The sequence below is a fragment of the Schistocerca americana genome, chromosome 9, assembly GCF_021461395.2.
Source record: "Schistocerca americana isolate TAMUIC-IGC-003095 chromosome 9, iqSchAmer2.1, whole genome shotgun sequence".
In the NCBI taxonomy this organism is placed as follows: Eukaryota; Metazoa; Arthropoda; class Insecta; order Orthoptera; family Acrididae; genus Schistocerca; species Schistocerca americana.
In genome coordinates this window covers 63222144-63236652 of record NC_060127.1, presented here as the reverse complement: position 1 = coordinate 63236652, position 14509 = coordinate 63222144, and the positions used below count along the sequence as shown (strand labels likewise).

The following is a 14509-nucleotide window of genomic DNA, read 5'->3' as shown; positions in this document are numbered from 1 at the left end:
TGCTTTCTTTGGGATTGGAATTATTATATTCTTCTTGAAGTCTGAGGGTATTTTCAGGGCTGGCTCTCCCAAGGCTATCAGTAGTTCTAATGGAATGTTGTCTACTCCCGGGGTCTTGTTTCAACTTAGGTCTTTCAGTGCTCTGTCAAACTCGTCACGCAGTGTCATATCTCCCATTTCATCTTCATCTACATGCTCTTCCATTTCCATAATATTGTCCTCAAGCATATCGCCCTTGTATAGACCCTCTACATACTCCTTCCACCTTTCTGCTTTCCCTTCTTTGCTTAGAACTGGGTTTTCATCTGAGCTCTTGATATTCATAAAAGTGGCTCTCTTTTCTCCAAAGGTCTCTTTTAACTTTCCTGTAGGCACTTTCTATCTTACCCCTAGTGAGATAAGCCTCTACATCCTTACATTTGTCCTCTAGCCATCCCTGCTTAGCCATTTTGCACTTCCTGTCGATCTCATTTGTGAGAAATTTGTATTCCTTTTTTGCCTGCTTCATTTACTGCACTTTTATGTTTTATCCCTTCATCAATTACATTCAATATTTCTTCTGTTACCCAAGGATACCTACTAGCCCTCGTCTTTTTACCTACTTGATCCTCTGCTGCCTTCACTACTTCATCCCTCAAAGCTACCCATTCTTCTTCTACTGTATTTCTTTCCCCCATTCGTGTCAATTGTTCCCTTATGTTCCCCCTGAAACTCTGTACAACCTCTGGTTTAGTCAGTTTATCCAGGTCCCATCTCCTTAGATTCCCACCTTTTTGTAGTTTCTTGTAGTTTTAATCTACAGGTCATAAGTAATAGAGTGTGGTCAGAGTCCACATTTGCGCCTAGAATTGTCTTACAATTTAAAACTTGGTTCCTAAATCTTTGTCTTGCCATTATATAATCTATCTGATACCTTCTAGTATCACCAGGCTTCTTCCATGTATACAACCTTCTTTCATGATTCTTGAACCAAGTGTTAGTTATGATTAAGTTATGCTCTGTGCAAAATTCTACCAGGCGGCTTCCTCTTTTATTTCTTATCCCCAATCCATATTCACCTGCTACGTTTCCTTCTCTCCCTTTTCCTACTATCGAATTCCAGTCACCCATGACTATTAAATTTTCGTCTCCCTTCAGTATCTGAATAATTTCCTTTATCTCATCATACATTTCATCAATTTCTTCGTTATCTAAAATAGGATTAACATGGAATATTGAACATACACAGAGAACGGCTGCATGAATGTTCACAGGTTTATTTGGTCTGTGGGAGAGTGTGACACAGATGCTGAATAAACCGAACTATTTTGAAGGGTAAGTGTTAACTATCCCAAGAAGGCTTACTAACAAATTCTGAAGAACTGGCTTTATATGATGATTCCAAGAATATATTACAACCTGCTATGTATTGCTCACATGGGGATCATGGAGACAAGATTAGATTAATTACGGCATGGGCAGAGGCAATCAAACAACCATTCTTCTAACACTCCATAAATGAATGGAATGGGAAGAACCCTTAATAATTGGCACAGTTGGAAGTATCCTCTGCCATTCACTTCACAGTGATATGCAGAGTACAGTTATAGTTATAAATATACCGATGATGAGAAAATTAAAGGATGTCGAGAAACATGTAGCTAATTTTTCATATGTGATGAGGAATAATGGAATGGTAAGTCACACGGGTGAAGAGCAGTGCACATGCATGCACTTGCTAATTTTATTTACGCTGGGAGAAACCATCGCCTAGCACTTGCGACGAGCTATGATATTGTTCTGCACCATCACCCAATGAATAAAATACGAACTTGCTTAATATCATAACAGCTGCGTGATTAGACTGAAGAGTTTTTTACGAACAGCATAGGATATCATCGTCAATAGAGAGAAATCTTTAGATGTAAAAGTAACTTTGGGTGCACCATAAGGACCTGTTTTATATCCTAGTGCATAACGTCGGAAGTTCTACGACGCTGTTCATGGATGATGATACAGAAAATTTGCAAGACTAGAAAATTGTAACAGAACACGGGAAGAGTTGCAGAGGTTGGGCGCTTCGTGCAGGGATTGACAGTTGATTCAACATAAACAAATGTAACGTATTGCAGATACACGGACAGAAAGACCCATCGCTGCCTGATTACACAATGCGGAAAATCACTGGAAGCAGTTACTTCGATAAAACACGTAGGGGTATGCGTATGGAGCGATTTAAAATGGCACTACCACATCAAATTAATCGCGACTAACGCTAGACTCAGATTCACTAAAAGAAACATCAGGAAGTGTAGTCCTCCCAAGAGGAAGGTAGCTTACGAAAACCACGTCAACCGCTACATGAATATTATTTGGCATATGGGATCATTACCAGATAAGATTGATAGACGAGATAAAGGAAATCCAAAGAAGTGCAGCACGTTTTGTTACAGGTTCATTTAGTAAGCGTTATAAGCTCATTTAGTGAGCGTGAAAGCGTCACAAAGATGTTCATCCAAAAAAAAAAAAAAAAAAAAAAAAAAAAAATGGATCAAATGGCTCTGAGCACTACGGGACTTAACTTCTTTGGTCATCAGTCCCATAGAACTTAGAACTACTTAAACGTAACTAACCTAAGGACATCACACACATCCATGCCCGAGGCAGGATGCGAACCTGCGACCGTAGCGGTCGCGCGGTTCCAGACTGTAGCGCCTAGAACCGCTCAGCCACTCCGGCCGGCCATGTTCACCCAATTCCGTTGCTAAGATGTTGGGATAAAGGCTTAGTTCATCACATTGAGTTTACAGCCAAAATTGCGAGTGCACAGGTTCCTAGAAGAGTCAGTAGATATATTCCTGAGCCGAATTTAAGCGACCAATGACTGAAATGCGGGAGACGACGCGTTTTGTAGCCCAGAATTTAGACTCATGTGCTACGCTAACCACACTGTCGTTATGTGCAATGTATCCGAGAAAATGGCGATCGCCGGTCACTGTGGCCGAGCGGCTCTAGGTGCTTCAGTCCGGAACCTCGCTGTGGCTACGGTCGCAGGTTCGAATCCTACCTCGGGCATGGCTGTGTGTGATGGACTTAGGTTAGTTAGGTTTAAGTAGTTCTAAGTCTAGGGGACTGATCATCTCAGATGTTAAGTGCCATAATGCTTAGAGCCATTTAAACGATTTTGATATATTCCTGTCTTACTTGCTATATTTCAGAAAGAAGCCACGAAGACAAGATTAGAGAGAATCAGTTTAGCATGGACGTTTACCAACTATTGTTCTTCTTACAGACTATTTACCGCTGGAACAGAAAAGGGGCGGTGGCACAGTGTTTACACAGTGTACCTTCTGTCAAGTGTTGTAAGGCAAGCTATGGAGTCTAACGTATGTATGGAAGATACAGGATGTGGGGAGAGAGTCAGAGTAAAAATACTGGCCATGGTAGACCTATTTGATGAGAAAGCTAGGTAATTTCCAAGAATGAATGCCTGTCGAAGTCGCGGTGTCCAAACGATACATATCGGACGTGAGATCGTAAATGGATCATACGACTCTGGTGATTGTCATTTTTTCTGTTTTCCGTCGTTCCCTTACTTGCTCTAAATTACATGACCCCGCGAATTATTTGAGAGTTGCTAGGGTACCCCAGACGATTTATGTCGTTAGTAAGTGGGATGTCTGGTGTTATTGACGTTTCTTTGGCGGATTCTCTCACATGGAAAAATCTAATTCCATGTTTATCCAGCGTAGAAAATTGTTCGACATTTTGTCGCAAATATTGAGTACCACCGGGCGAGGAAAGAAGACACTGTGTAGACTGTGGTAGTGCGAAGTGTGTAAAACTTCGTAAGAACAGTTTCGATACTGAAATACCGTTTACAATTTCATTGCAGACAGGGCGGAAAACAAAAGAGTATCAGGAAGAATACATGGTTCGACTCATCCCCAATTACCCATCTAGACCGCCGTAATGGACTTCCGCATGATGACAACATCGATGACGAGTAAGGTAAGTCGTCTCCTTTGCAATTACAAGTATTTTTGTAACGCTTTTCTACTATCCTTGCTGTAGCGACCATCGTAAACATACTCATAACACCCGCCACCAGAGTTGCATGATCGATTTACGATCACCAGTTCGATGTGTATCGTTTGGAGCCCGTGACTTCGATAGGCAATCATTCTGAGAAATTACCGAAAGCTAAAAGAACTTGAAAATAATAGTTATGCAAGGTTTGCGGGAGAGCTTTTGTAAAGTTTGGAAGGTAGGAGACGAGGTACTGGAAGAAGTAAAGGTGTGAGGATGGGGAGCGAGTCGTGCTTAGATTGCTCAGTTGGTAGAGCACTTGCCTGCGAAAGGCAAAGGTCCCGAGTTCGCCTCTCGGTCCGGCACAGAGTTTTAATCTGCCAGGAAGTTTCATATCAGCGCACACTCCGCTGCAGAGTGAAAATCTCATTCTGGAAACTTGAAAATACTTCTCAGGAGAAGAGTGACTGAGAAACCAAAGGAATGTTGACGAAAGGGGGAAGCAGATTGCAGGGAGAGCCCATAGGCAGTTGAAACGAAGAAACACGCTTTGCGGTGGTTGAGTCAGCAAAAGAATCTACCTGCCAGTTGCAGTAACATCAGCACAGCTGCTTCGTGCACCTTCCTGAACCGAGCACATAATGTGATTTTTTATCGGTCTCTGAGGCAACATCTTAGTGTGGTCGCAGCGACTATTGTTTCACCTGGAGCCATTTACACTTTGAGCTCGAAACCTGGCGTCAGCGGTGCCACCTGTCAGGGATCTTTTTCTGCTGACTCTGCTCTAGCTGCGCGTCTCGCTTACCCGTAGCACATGACGGGCCCGCCGGCGTCGCCGTCACACATGGTGTTCTCCTCGGTGTCTTTGGTGCAAAAGACGTTCTCGCCGACGGGTGCATTGAAGGCGCCGGCGTCGACCTTGCAGTCGAGGCTGTCGGTCATGTCGAGGGTGGCGTAGTGCAGCGTGTGCCGCACGTCCCAGGAGAACTGCTCACCAAAGCCTGCGATCTGGCACAGCACTGACGTGTTCCCGAAACTGAAATGAGCAGGCGCGGCTCGTAATTAAAGGCTCTGAGGCGGAGCCGCCCCAAAATATATGTTAAAGTAAATTTCGCAAGAACGTATTACATAATTTAAATTATCAGAACGAATTTCGCATATTTCCCGTTCCGATTAAAATAACGACGGTCAACATTTTTGGAACTGTTTGTATCGATAGATGTTTTCCGAATGGTTAGTAGTGTTTAGGCTGCGCCTTGAAACGTCCGTAAGCTGCATGTAGTAGCGGTTTGGGGGCGTGGCTTCTACAAAGTACTGCTCTTTATGGGCGACCCGAAGGCTCAGAGCTTGCAGCCTAAGGGTGTCGTACCAACCACCACATATTTTTCAGGTTCCACTATCTATGTAATAAAGGAATGTAGAGTGGCCGAAACTTCGCTATCCAATCTCTGTCTCTGCATATCTCTACTACGCTTCGATGCGTCATTAATCGACATTTAGTATTATTGTTTTCATAATGTTTTACATAGTTGTTTTGTTTCTGCTATTGGCTATTTTATCCACATTTAGAATAAGTTTGCAAATATCCCGCCAGAGTGCACTACACTACAGTATCGTACCAGTACTGCCATCTAGCGAGAGTTTCATAAGTGGTTAGAGGACAAAACGCGCGAAATTTGTCCCGTTACTTTACCTTCCTTGCTTGCTGATGCTGACTGCTTTTGTTGATACCGTGTGATATTAGCAAGTTTCTTTTTCGGAGTATATTTTGCAGGATTTTAGTGAGTTTTACTTGCTGGTGAATACCTGCAACATACCGCGAGTGTGAAACAAGCGCAATATGAATTCAGTGTGCAAATTAATAGGTAAAAACTTGGAACAGGGCCATAGGATGAAAGTGAAAGAACTTGGTGCTTCCACACCCGCATTAAAGATCTCTCCGAAACGCGTCTTTTCATATGATTTGCTGCAAAGTGTCAGGAAATGCAATAATGACGTATAAAAACACTAACCAAAGATTTTAACACGAAGTTAGCTTCTAATGATATTTAATACCTGATTATAGAAGATACAGTACGTAAAATTATGGGTAGAGCGTGACCTGCCCACCCCCTCCCCCTGAATTCTTAGTTGTTTACGTCAGACTAATCTGTAGCGTAACCCGAGGTCTATGTTGGCTCTGATCAATAAATGCCACAGCCTTCCCCCGTATAGAAACCACGAGCCGCGCCTGGAAATGAGTAACCGGAGTCAGAGTTTTCTATCGACATTCGTCCTGCACACGTACCGACTGAGCGCTCACAAAACAAATTTTCCTGGCTGGAAGATCTATACAGGTTTTGTAGAAATGTAGGAACATGCAAGGCAGTCCTGTCTCTAGGACTGGGACTGTTAATAAAATATCGATATACCGATACATCGATAACTGTTACCTGAATAGTATCGATATCCACTACTGGCCATTAAAATTGCTACACCAAGAACAAATGCAGATGATAAATGGGTATTCATTGGACAAATATATTATACTAGAACTGACGTGTGATTACATTTTCACGCATTTTGGGTGCATAGATCCTGAGAAATTAGTACCCAGAACAACCACCTCTGGCCGTAATAACGGCCGTGATACGCCTGGGCATTGAGTCAAACAGAGCTTGGATGGTGCGTACAAGTACAGCTGCCCATGCATCTTCAACAGGATACCACAGTTCATCAAGAGTAGTGACTAGCGTACTGTGACGAGCCAGTTGCTCGGCCACCATTGACCAGACGTTTTCAATTGGTGAGAGATCTGGAGAATGTGCTGGCCAGGGCAGCAGTCGAACATTTTCTGTATCCAGAAAGGCCCGTACAGGACCTGCAACATGCGGTCGTGCATTACCCTGCTGAAATGTAGGGTTTCGCAGGGATCGAATGAAGGGTAGAGCAACGGGTCGTGTTGTTGTTGTTGTTGTGGTCTTCAGTCCTGAGACTGGTTTGACGCAGCTCTCCATGCCACTCTATCCTGTGAAAGCTGCTTCATCTCCCAGTACCTACTGCAACCTACATCCTTCTGAATCTGCTTAGTGTATCCATCTCTTGGTCTCCCTCTACAATTTTTACCCTTCACGCTGCCCTCCAATACTAAATTGGTGATCCCTTGATGCCTCAGAACATGTCCTACCAACCAATCCCTTCTTCTGGTCAAGTTGTGCCACAAACTTCTCTTCTCCTCAATCCTATTCAATACTTCCTCATTAGTTATGTGATCTACCCATCTAATCATCAGCATTCTTCTGTAGCACCACATTTCGAAAGCTTCTATTCTCTTCTTGTCCAAACTATTTATCGTCCATGTTTCACTTCCATACATGGCTACACTCCATACAAATACTTTCAGAAATGACTTCCTGACACTTAAATCTATACTCGACGTTAACAAATTTCTCCTCTTCAGAAACGCTTTCCTTGCCATTGCTAGTCTACATTTTATATCTTCTCCACTTCGACCATCATCAGTTATTTTGCTCCCCAAATAGCAAAACTCCTTTACTACTTTAAGTGCCTCATTTCCTAATCTAAATCCCTCAGCATCACCCGACTTAATTCGACTACATTCTATTATCCTCGTTTTGCGTTTGTTGATGTTTATCTTATATGCTCCTTTCAAGACACTGTCCATTCCATTCAACTGCTCTTCCAAGTCCTTTGCTGTCTCTGACAGAATTACAATGTCAAAGTTTTTATTTCTTCTCCATGGATTTTAATACCTACTCCGAATTTTTCTTTTGTTTCCTTTACTGCTTGCTCAATATACAGATTGAATAACATCGGGGAGAGGCTACAACCCTGTCTTATTCCCTTCCCAACCACTGCTTCCCTTTCATGTCCCTCGACTCTTATAACTGCCATCTGGTTTCTGTACAAATTGTAAATAGCCTTTCACTCCCTGTATTTTACCCCTGCCACCTTTAGAATTTGAAAGAGAGTATTCCAGTCAACATTGTCAAAAGCTTTCTCTAAGTCTACCAATGCTAGAAACGTAGGTTTGCCTTTCCTTAATCTTTCTTCTAAGGTAAGTCGTAAGGTCAGTATTGCCTCACGTGTTCCAGTATTTCTACGGAATCCAAACTGATCTTCCCCGAGGTCAGCTTCTACTAGTTTTTCCATTCGTCTATAAAGAATTCGTGTTAGTATTTTGCAACTGTGGCTTATTAAACTGATTGTTCGGTAATTTTCACATCTGTCAACACCTGCTTTCTTTGGGATTGGAATTATTATATTCTTCTTGAAGTCTGAGGGTATTTCGCCTGTTTCATACATCTTGCTCACCAGATGATAGAGTTTAGTCAGGACTGGCTCTCCCAAGGACGTCAGTAGTTCCAATGGAATATTGTCTACTCCGGGGGCCTTGTTTCGACTCAGGTCTTTCAGTGCTCTGTCAAACTCTTCACGCAGTATCGTATCTCCCATTTCATCTTCATCTACATCCTCTTCCATTTCCATAATATTGCCCTCAAGTACATCGCCTTTGTATAGACCATCTATATACTCCTTCCACCTTTCTGCTTTCCCTTCTTTGCTTAGAACTGGGTTTCCATCTGAGCTCTTGATGTTCACACAAGTGGTTCTCTTATCTCCAAAGGTCTCTTTAATTTTCCTGTAGGCAGTATCTATCTTACCCCTAGTGAGATAAGCCTCTACATCCTTACATTTGTGCTCTAGCCATCCCTGCTTAGCCATTTTGCACTCCCTGTCGATCTCATTTTTGAGACGTTTGTATTCCTTTTTGCCTGCTTCATTTACTGCATTTTTATATTTTCTCCTTTCATCAATTAAATTCAATATCTCTTCTGTTACCCAAGGATTTCTACAAGCCCTCGTCTTTTTACCTACTAGATCCTCTGCTGCCTTCACTACTTCATCCCTCAAAGCTACCCATTCTTCTTCTACTGTATTTCATTCCCCCATTCCTGTCAATTGTTCCCTTATGCTCTCCCTGAAACTCTGTACAACCTCTGGTTCTTTCAGTTTATCCAGGTCCCATCTCCTTAACTTCCCACCTTTTTGCAGTTTCTTCAGTTTTAATCTACAGGTCATAACCAATAGATTGTGGTCAGAGTCCACATCTGCCCCTGGAAATGTCTTACAATTTAAAACCTGGTTCCTAAATCTCTGTCTTACTATTACATAATCTATCTGATACCTTTTAGTATCTCCAGGGTTCTTCCATGAATACAACCTTCTTTCATGATTCTTAAACCAAGTGTTAGCTATGATTTAGTTGTGCTCTGCGCAAAATTCTATGAGGCGGCTTCCTCTTTCATTTCTTAGCCCCAATCCATAGTCACCTACTACGTTTCCTTCTCTCCCTTTTCCTACACTCGAATTCCAGTCACCCATGACTATTAAATTTTCGTCTCCCTTCACTACCTGAATAATTTCTTTTATCTCGTCATACATTTCATCAATTTCTTCATCATCTGCAGAGCTAGTTGGCATATAAACTTGTACTACTGTAGTAGGTGTGGGCTTCGTATCTATCTTGGCCACAATAATGCGTTCACTATGCTGTTTGTAGTAGCTTACCCGCATTCCTATTTTCCTATTCATTATTAAACCTACTCCTGCATTACCCCTATTTGATTTTGTGTTTATAACCCTGTAGTCACCTGACCAGAAGTCTTGTTCCTCCTGCCACCGAACTTCACTAATTCCTACTATATCTAACTTTAACCTATCCATTTCCCTTTTAAATTTTCTAACCTACCTGCCCGATTAAGGACTCGGACATTCCACGCTCCGATCCATAGAACGCCAGTTTTCTTTCTCCTGATAACGACTTCCTCTTGAGTAGTCCCCACCCGGAGATCCAAATGGGGGACTATTTTACCTCCGGAATATTTTACCCAAGAGGACGCCATCATCATTTAATCATACAGTAAATCTGCATGCCCTCGGAAAAAATTACGGCCGTAGTTTCCCCTTGCTTTCAGCCGTTCGCAGTACCAGCACAGCAAGGCCATTTTGGTTATTGTTTCAAGGCCAGATCAGTCAATCATCCAGACTGTTGCCCTTGCAACTAAACGTCGTAACACATCTGAAATGTAACGTCCACTGTTCAAAGTGCCGTCAATGCGAACAAGAGGTGACCGAGACGTGTAACCAATGGCACCCCATACCATCACACCGGGTGATACGCCAGCATGGCGATAACGAATACACGCTTCCAATGTGCATTCACCACGATGTCGCCAAACACCGATGAGACCATGATGCTGTAAACAGAACCTGGATTCATCCGAAAAAATGACGTTTTGCCATTCGTGCACCCAGGTTCGTCGTCGAGTACACCATAGCAGGTGCTCCTGTCTGTGATGCAGCGTCAAGGGTAACTGCAGCCATAGTCTCCGAGATGATAGTTCATGCTGCGGCAAACGTCGTCGAACTGTTCATGCAGATGGTTGTTGTCTTGCAAACGACCCCATCTGTTGACTCAGGGATCGAGACGTGGCTGCACGATCCGTTACAGCTATGCGGATAAGATGCCTGTCATCTCGACTGCTAGGGATACGAGGTCGTTGGGATCCAGCACGGCGTTCCGTATTACCCTCCTGAACCCACCGATTCCATATTCTGTTAACAGTGATTGGATCTCGACCTACGAGAGCAACAATGTCGCGATACGATAAACCACAATGACTATAGGCTACAATCCGACCTTTATCAAAGCCGGAAACGTAATGGTACGCGTTTCTCCTCCTTACACGAGGCAACACAACAACGTTTCACCAGGAAACGCCGGTCAGCTGCTGTTTGTGTATGAGAAATCGGGGGGAAACTTTCCTCATGTCAGCACGTTGTAGGTGTCGTCACCGGCGCCAACCTTGTGTGAATGCTTTGAAAAGCTAATCATTTTCCCGTCGGTTAAATTTCGCGTCTGTAGCGCGTCATCGTCGTGGTGTAGCAATTTTAATGGCCAGTAGTGTATATCGGCAACGTTACCACCCACAATACATCGACATATCAATATTAAAATAGTAATATCGAGTGGAGAAATTTTTAGTTTATATTATATTTTTCAAAATTTTCAGTAAATATATCAAGTTGCTCTTTTGAAATTGCAATAGAATATAGTTGGACTTTCGCTGTGTGAAGAAGTAATCCCAAAAGTAAGGTCTCCTATTTTTTTATAAGTACATAGACCTGTTTATTTCTACAATGGTTTGCATCAGTTCAAAGCTTGAACATTTAGCTATTTTTCGACATAATCACCATTTCTGTCGATACATTTTTGTAGACGCTGTGGCAGTTTTTGTATGCCCATGTCATACCAGCTCACCGCCGTGCTGTTCAGAAAGGTATGAACCTCTTTATTCACCTCGTCGTCGGAGCTGAATCGCTTTTGGGCCAAATGTTCTTTTAACCTAGGGAACAGGAGAGTAACGGTTTGCCAGGCGATGTGTTGGCGAGCGCTGTCATGGAGAATGTGTGCGCCCTTGCTCAACATTCCTGTTCTCTGGTTCTGAACTGCCCGTTTCAGTTTTTTCAGTCTCTCGCAGTACCTGTTAGCGTTAACTGCGGTCCCAGTGGGCATAAAGTCGACCAACAATACCGCTTTCCGATCCCAGAAAACGGTTGTCATGACTTTACCGGCAGACTGTGTTTGTTTGAATTTCCGCGGCTTTGGCGAGAAAGGATGCCGCCACTGGCGTGATTGTTACTTGGTCTTAGGTGTAAAGTGGTATTGCCAGGTTTCGTCACCCGTGTCCCAGAAAGTTGTCCTGTTCGGCTGCAAGGCGGTGAAGAAAAGCGCGGGAAGCATGAACTCGTTGCCGCATGTGGTCCTCAGTCAGCATGTGTGGCACCCATCTTGAGCACACCTTCCATAATTCAATGTTTCTGTTAAAATTCTGTGAGCGGTGCTTCGGGAAACCTCAGGAACCAACGTGCAGAAATCATCCAGGGTGATCCACCGATCTTCACGCATGCTTTTCTCAACCTTCAACACTGTCTCCTCAGAAATTGACGGTCTCCCGCTCCTTTGTTCGTCGTGAATTTCGGTCTGAGCAGCTGCAAACTCTCTACACCACTTACCAAGATTTTTGACATCCATGCAGGACTCACCATACACTTCCGTCAATTGGCGATAGATTTCAATCGGCGCAGTGCCCTTTGCGTTCAAAAACCTAATAACTGCGCGCAATTCGCACTTGGCGGTAACATCCGACGAGAGCTCCATTCTCAACGGCTACCAAGTCATGGCGCCTCAGCCAACGCCACCTAGGAACATGGCCTCACAGCGCGAATCGTGACGTCATGACTAGAGGTCTGAAATTCCGAGTGGCTTGTTAGGCTCTGCGGCACGTATATGAAAACATTAAACACTTTCCTGCTAGACTACTCACAGTGTTTTATACATAAATCTGTAAACAAACGCCAATCCTTCTCACTGGAGAATTAAATTGTTTAAATTTCGTAAACTATAGGTCCAAAGTTGAAAATACTTTTTCGTCATTCCCGTCACTCACGCGTTTTGCAACTGCGAATTTCTATAATCATCTGTGTCACGTATATAAAGACATTCAACACTTTCCTGGTAGATTATACATTGTTTTTTTAAGTAAATATGGAAACAAACATGAAAACTTCTCATTTCAGAATTAAATTGTTCAAATCTCATAAGCTGTAGCTCCGAAAGCGAAAAAAACTTTTTCGTAATTTCCATCACTCGCATTTTCAAAATGAGAATTTCTAATTCCATAACTCTGACAGCACTATTTTCACCGTGTAAGTCACGTTGCATAATTTAATTGAAAATGGGGTACCGTAATTGGAAAGACTGACAATGAATCGAAGTAGGTACTCTGAGACTTGTATCTATATCAAATTTTATTTTCGTATAACATAACTCATTTGGCAGTCATCTACAGTTATATACTCAAGAAAACATTACCGTACAGAAACTAGTGCAAACTTCACTGAACCTTCTACATACTACTTAGTTTAAGAGATTTTCCATTAGAAGACTAGGTAACGTTAAGTTATTAGGCATTATAAATTGACGTGGGAACCACACATCAAAATTATTACGAACTCTGAAAAACTTGCCCACTGTAAACCATTGTTTATCGACTTGAAAATATTAACTGTTATAAACTTGCACATTTACACTGTTCTACTGTATACAAAGACTAACTTACCAGAATACCAGCTTAGGCAGGATTTACACTCTCATGGAACTGGGGTTTAACTGAAGAATGGGACACCATCCATCAGCTTCATGTAATGACATATCTTAAAAACCTGTTATTACTTTTTACTGTACAAACTGATCCATTTATATTCACCCATCCAAATACTGATCCCCATCTTGTAATTAAAATACTTGTCATTTGATACACTGATCATTGGCAATGGGTATTACAGTGTTATAAAAATTTGAAATGTCATCTATAGGGCTATTTGTGAAAGCAGATGAGTGGTATCCCAATCTTCAGCATTGCCAGAACTAGAAATAGTAGGCATCTTCACATACCTTACTGCAGATTATCTAAATCATAGAACAGCAATGTAGTGAGTATGAAGATGTTTAACAAACTGCCTCTAGAATGGGTAGAAGCTTCATTTGATTTATTCAAGCACAAGTAGTACAGTTGGTTATCGGCAAATCCTTCCTACTGACTTGAATGTATGAGTATAAAATCACAGTGATAACTGTTCGGTGAGTGTACCATAATTTCCTTAATGATTTCAATTTAAGATGTACTACACAAATCGTTTTAGCTTGAATATTTTACCCTATGGAAAATCTGTTGTAACATATTGTTTTTTAATTTGTGTATACATGCTGTATACTTTTTAAACATTTGTAATTTGACTGTCTATTGCTGAAATAGCTAAATGACAATAAAATTCTTTTATTATTCACTATTTAATGTTGTCCGAGAGGAAAAAAAGCACTGCTATTCCAAACTCCAAAAACATTATCAAATAAAATTGCATAGAATTTATCTCAAATGAAGAATGGCTACAGTTACGTATTGTCCCGCCCCCCTCCCCGAAGTATGGGTTGTATTGACAGACTGGACCTGTTCTGCAGATTAATTTTTACTTATGATGATGGCAGACTAACATGCTAATACTGGCAATGAATTGTTCTCCTTGTGAGAATAATTAATTTACTGACTGGGCAAACACATATACAAAAACTTGCCAACCATAGAGCAGGAGCAGCATTACTTATAACCTTACTGATGAACAGAAAAGACTGTTCCCCTAATTCTATGAGATTGGGGTTTTACAGAGAATTTGTGGTAACAAATTAATCTGTAGCAAAGACTCATGTATACGGCTGCACCATATCGAAGAGAGCAGAAGGGATCCAATAGATAACATTTACCAGCAAGATGTATGGGATACTGTGCATGAAATAAAAACAGAAAATAGAAATAAACATTTATTTCAAATCATCTTTCCAAGCCTCAAACAGTGAAAATATACAACCACAGTATAATGT

At 41.9% G+C, this 14509-nt stretch overlaps 1 protein-coding gene across 1 annotated transcript in view; it reads right to left on the bottom strand.

The window, feature by feature from the left end:
* The window catches only part of LOC124550643 (kallikrein-5-like), a 30854-nt gene extending 25867 nt beyond the window's left edge, over window positions 1-4987 (bottom strand). Inside the window, exon 1 of the mRNA XM_047125367.1 lies at window positions 4814-4987. Within this exon, the coding sequence (XP_046981323.1) occupies window positions 4814-4950 (137 nt within the window). The 5' untranslated portion in view covers window positions 4951-4987. The remainder of the gene's footprint in view (window positions 1-4813) is intronic.
* Window positions 4988-14509: the final 9522 nt, after the last annotated feature.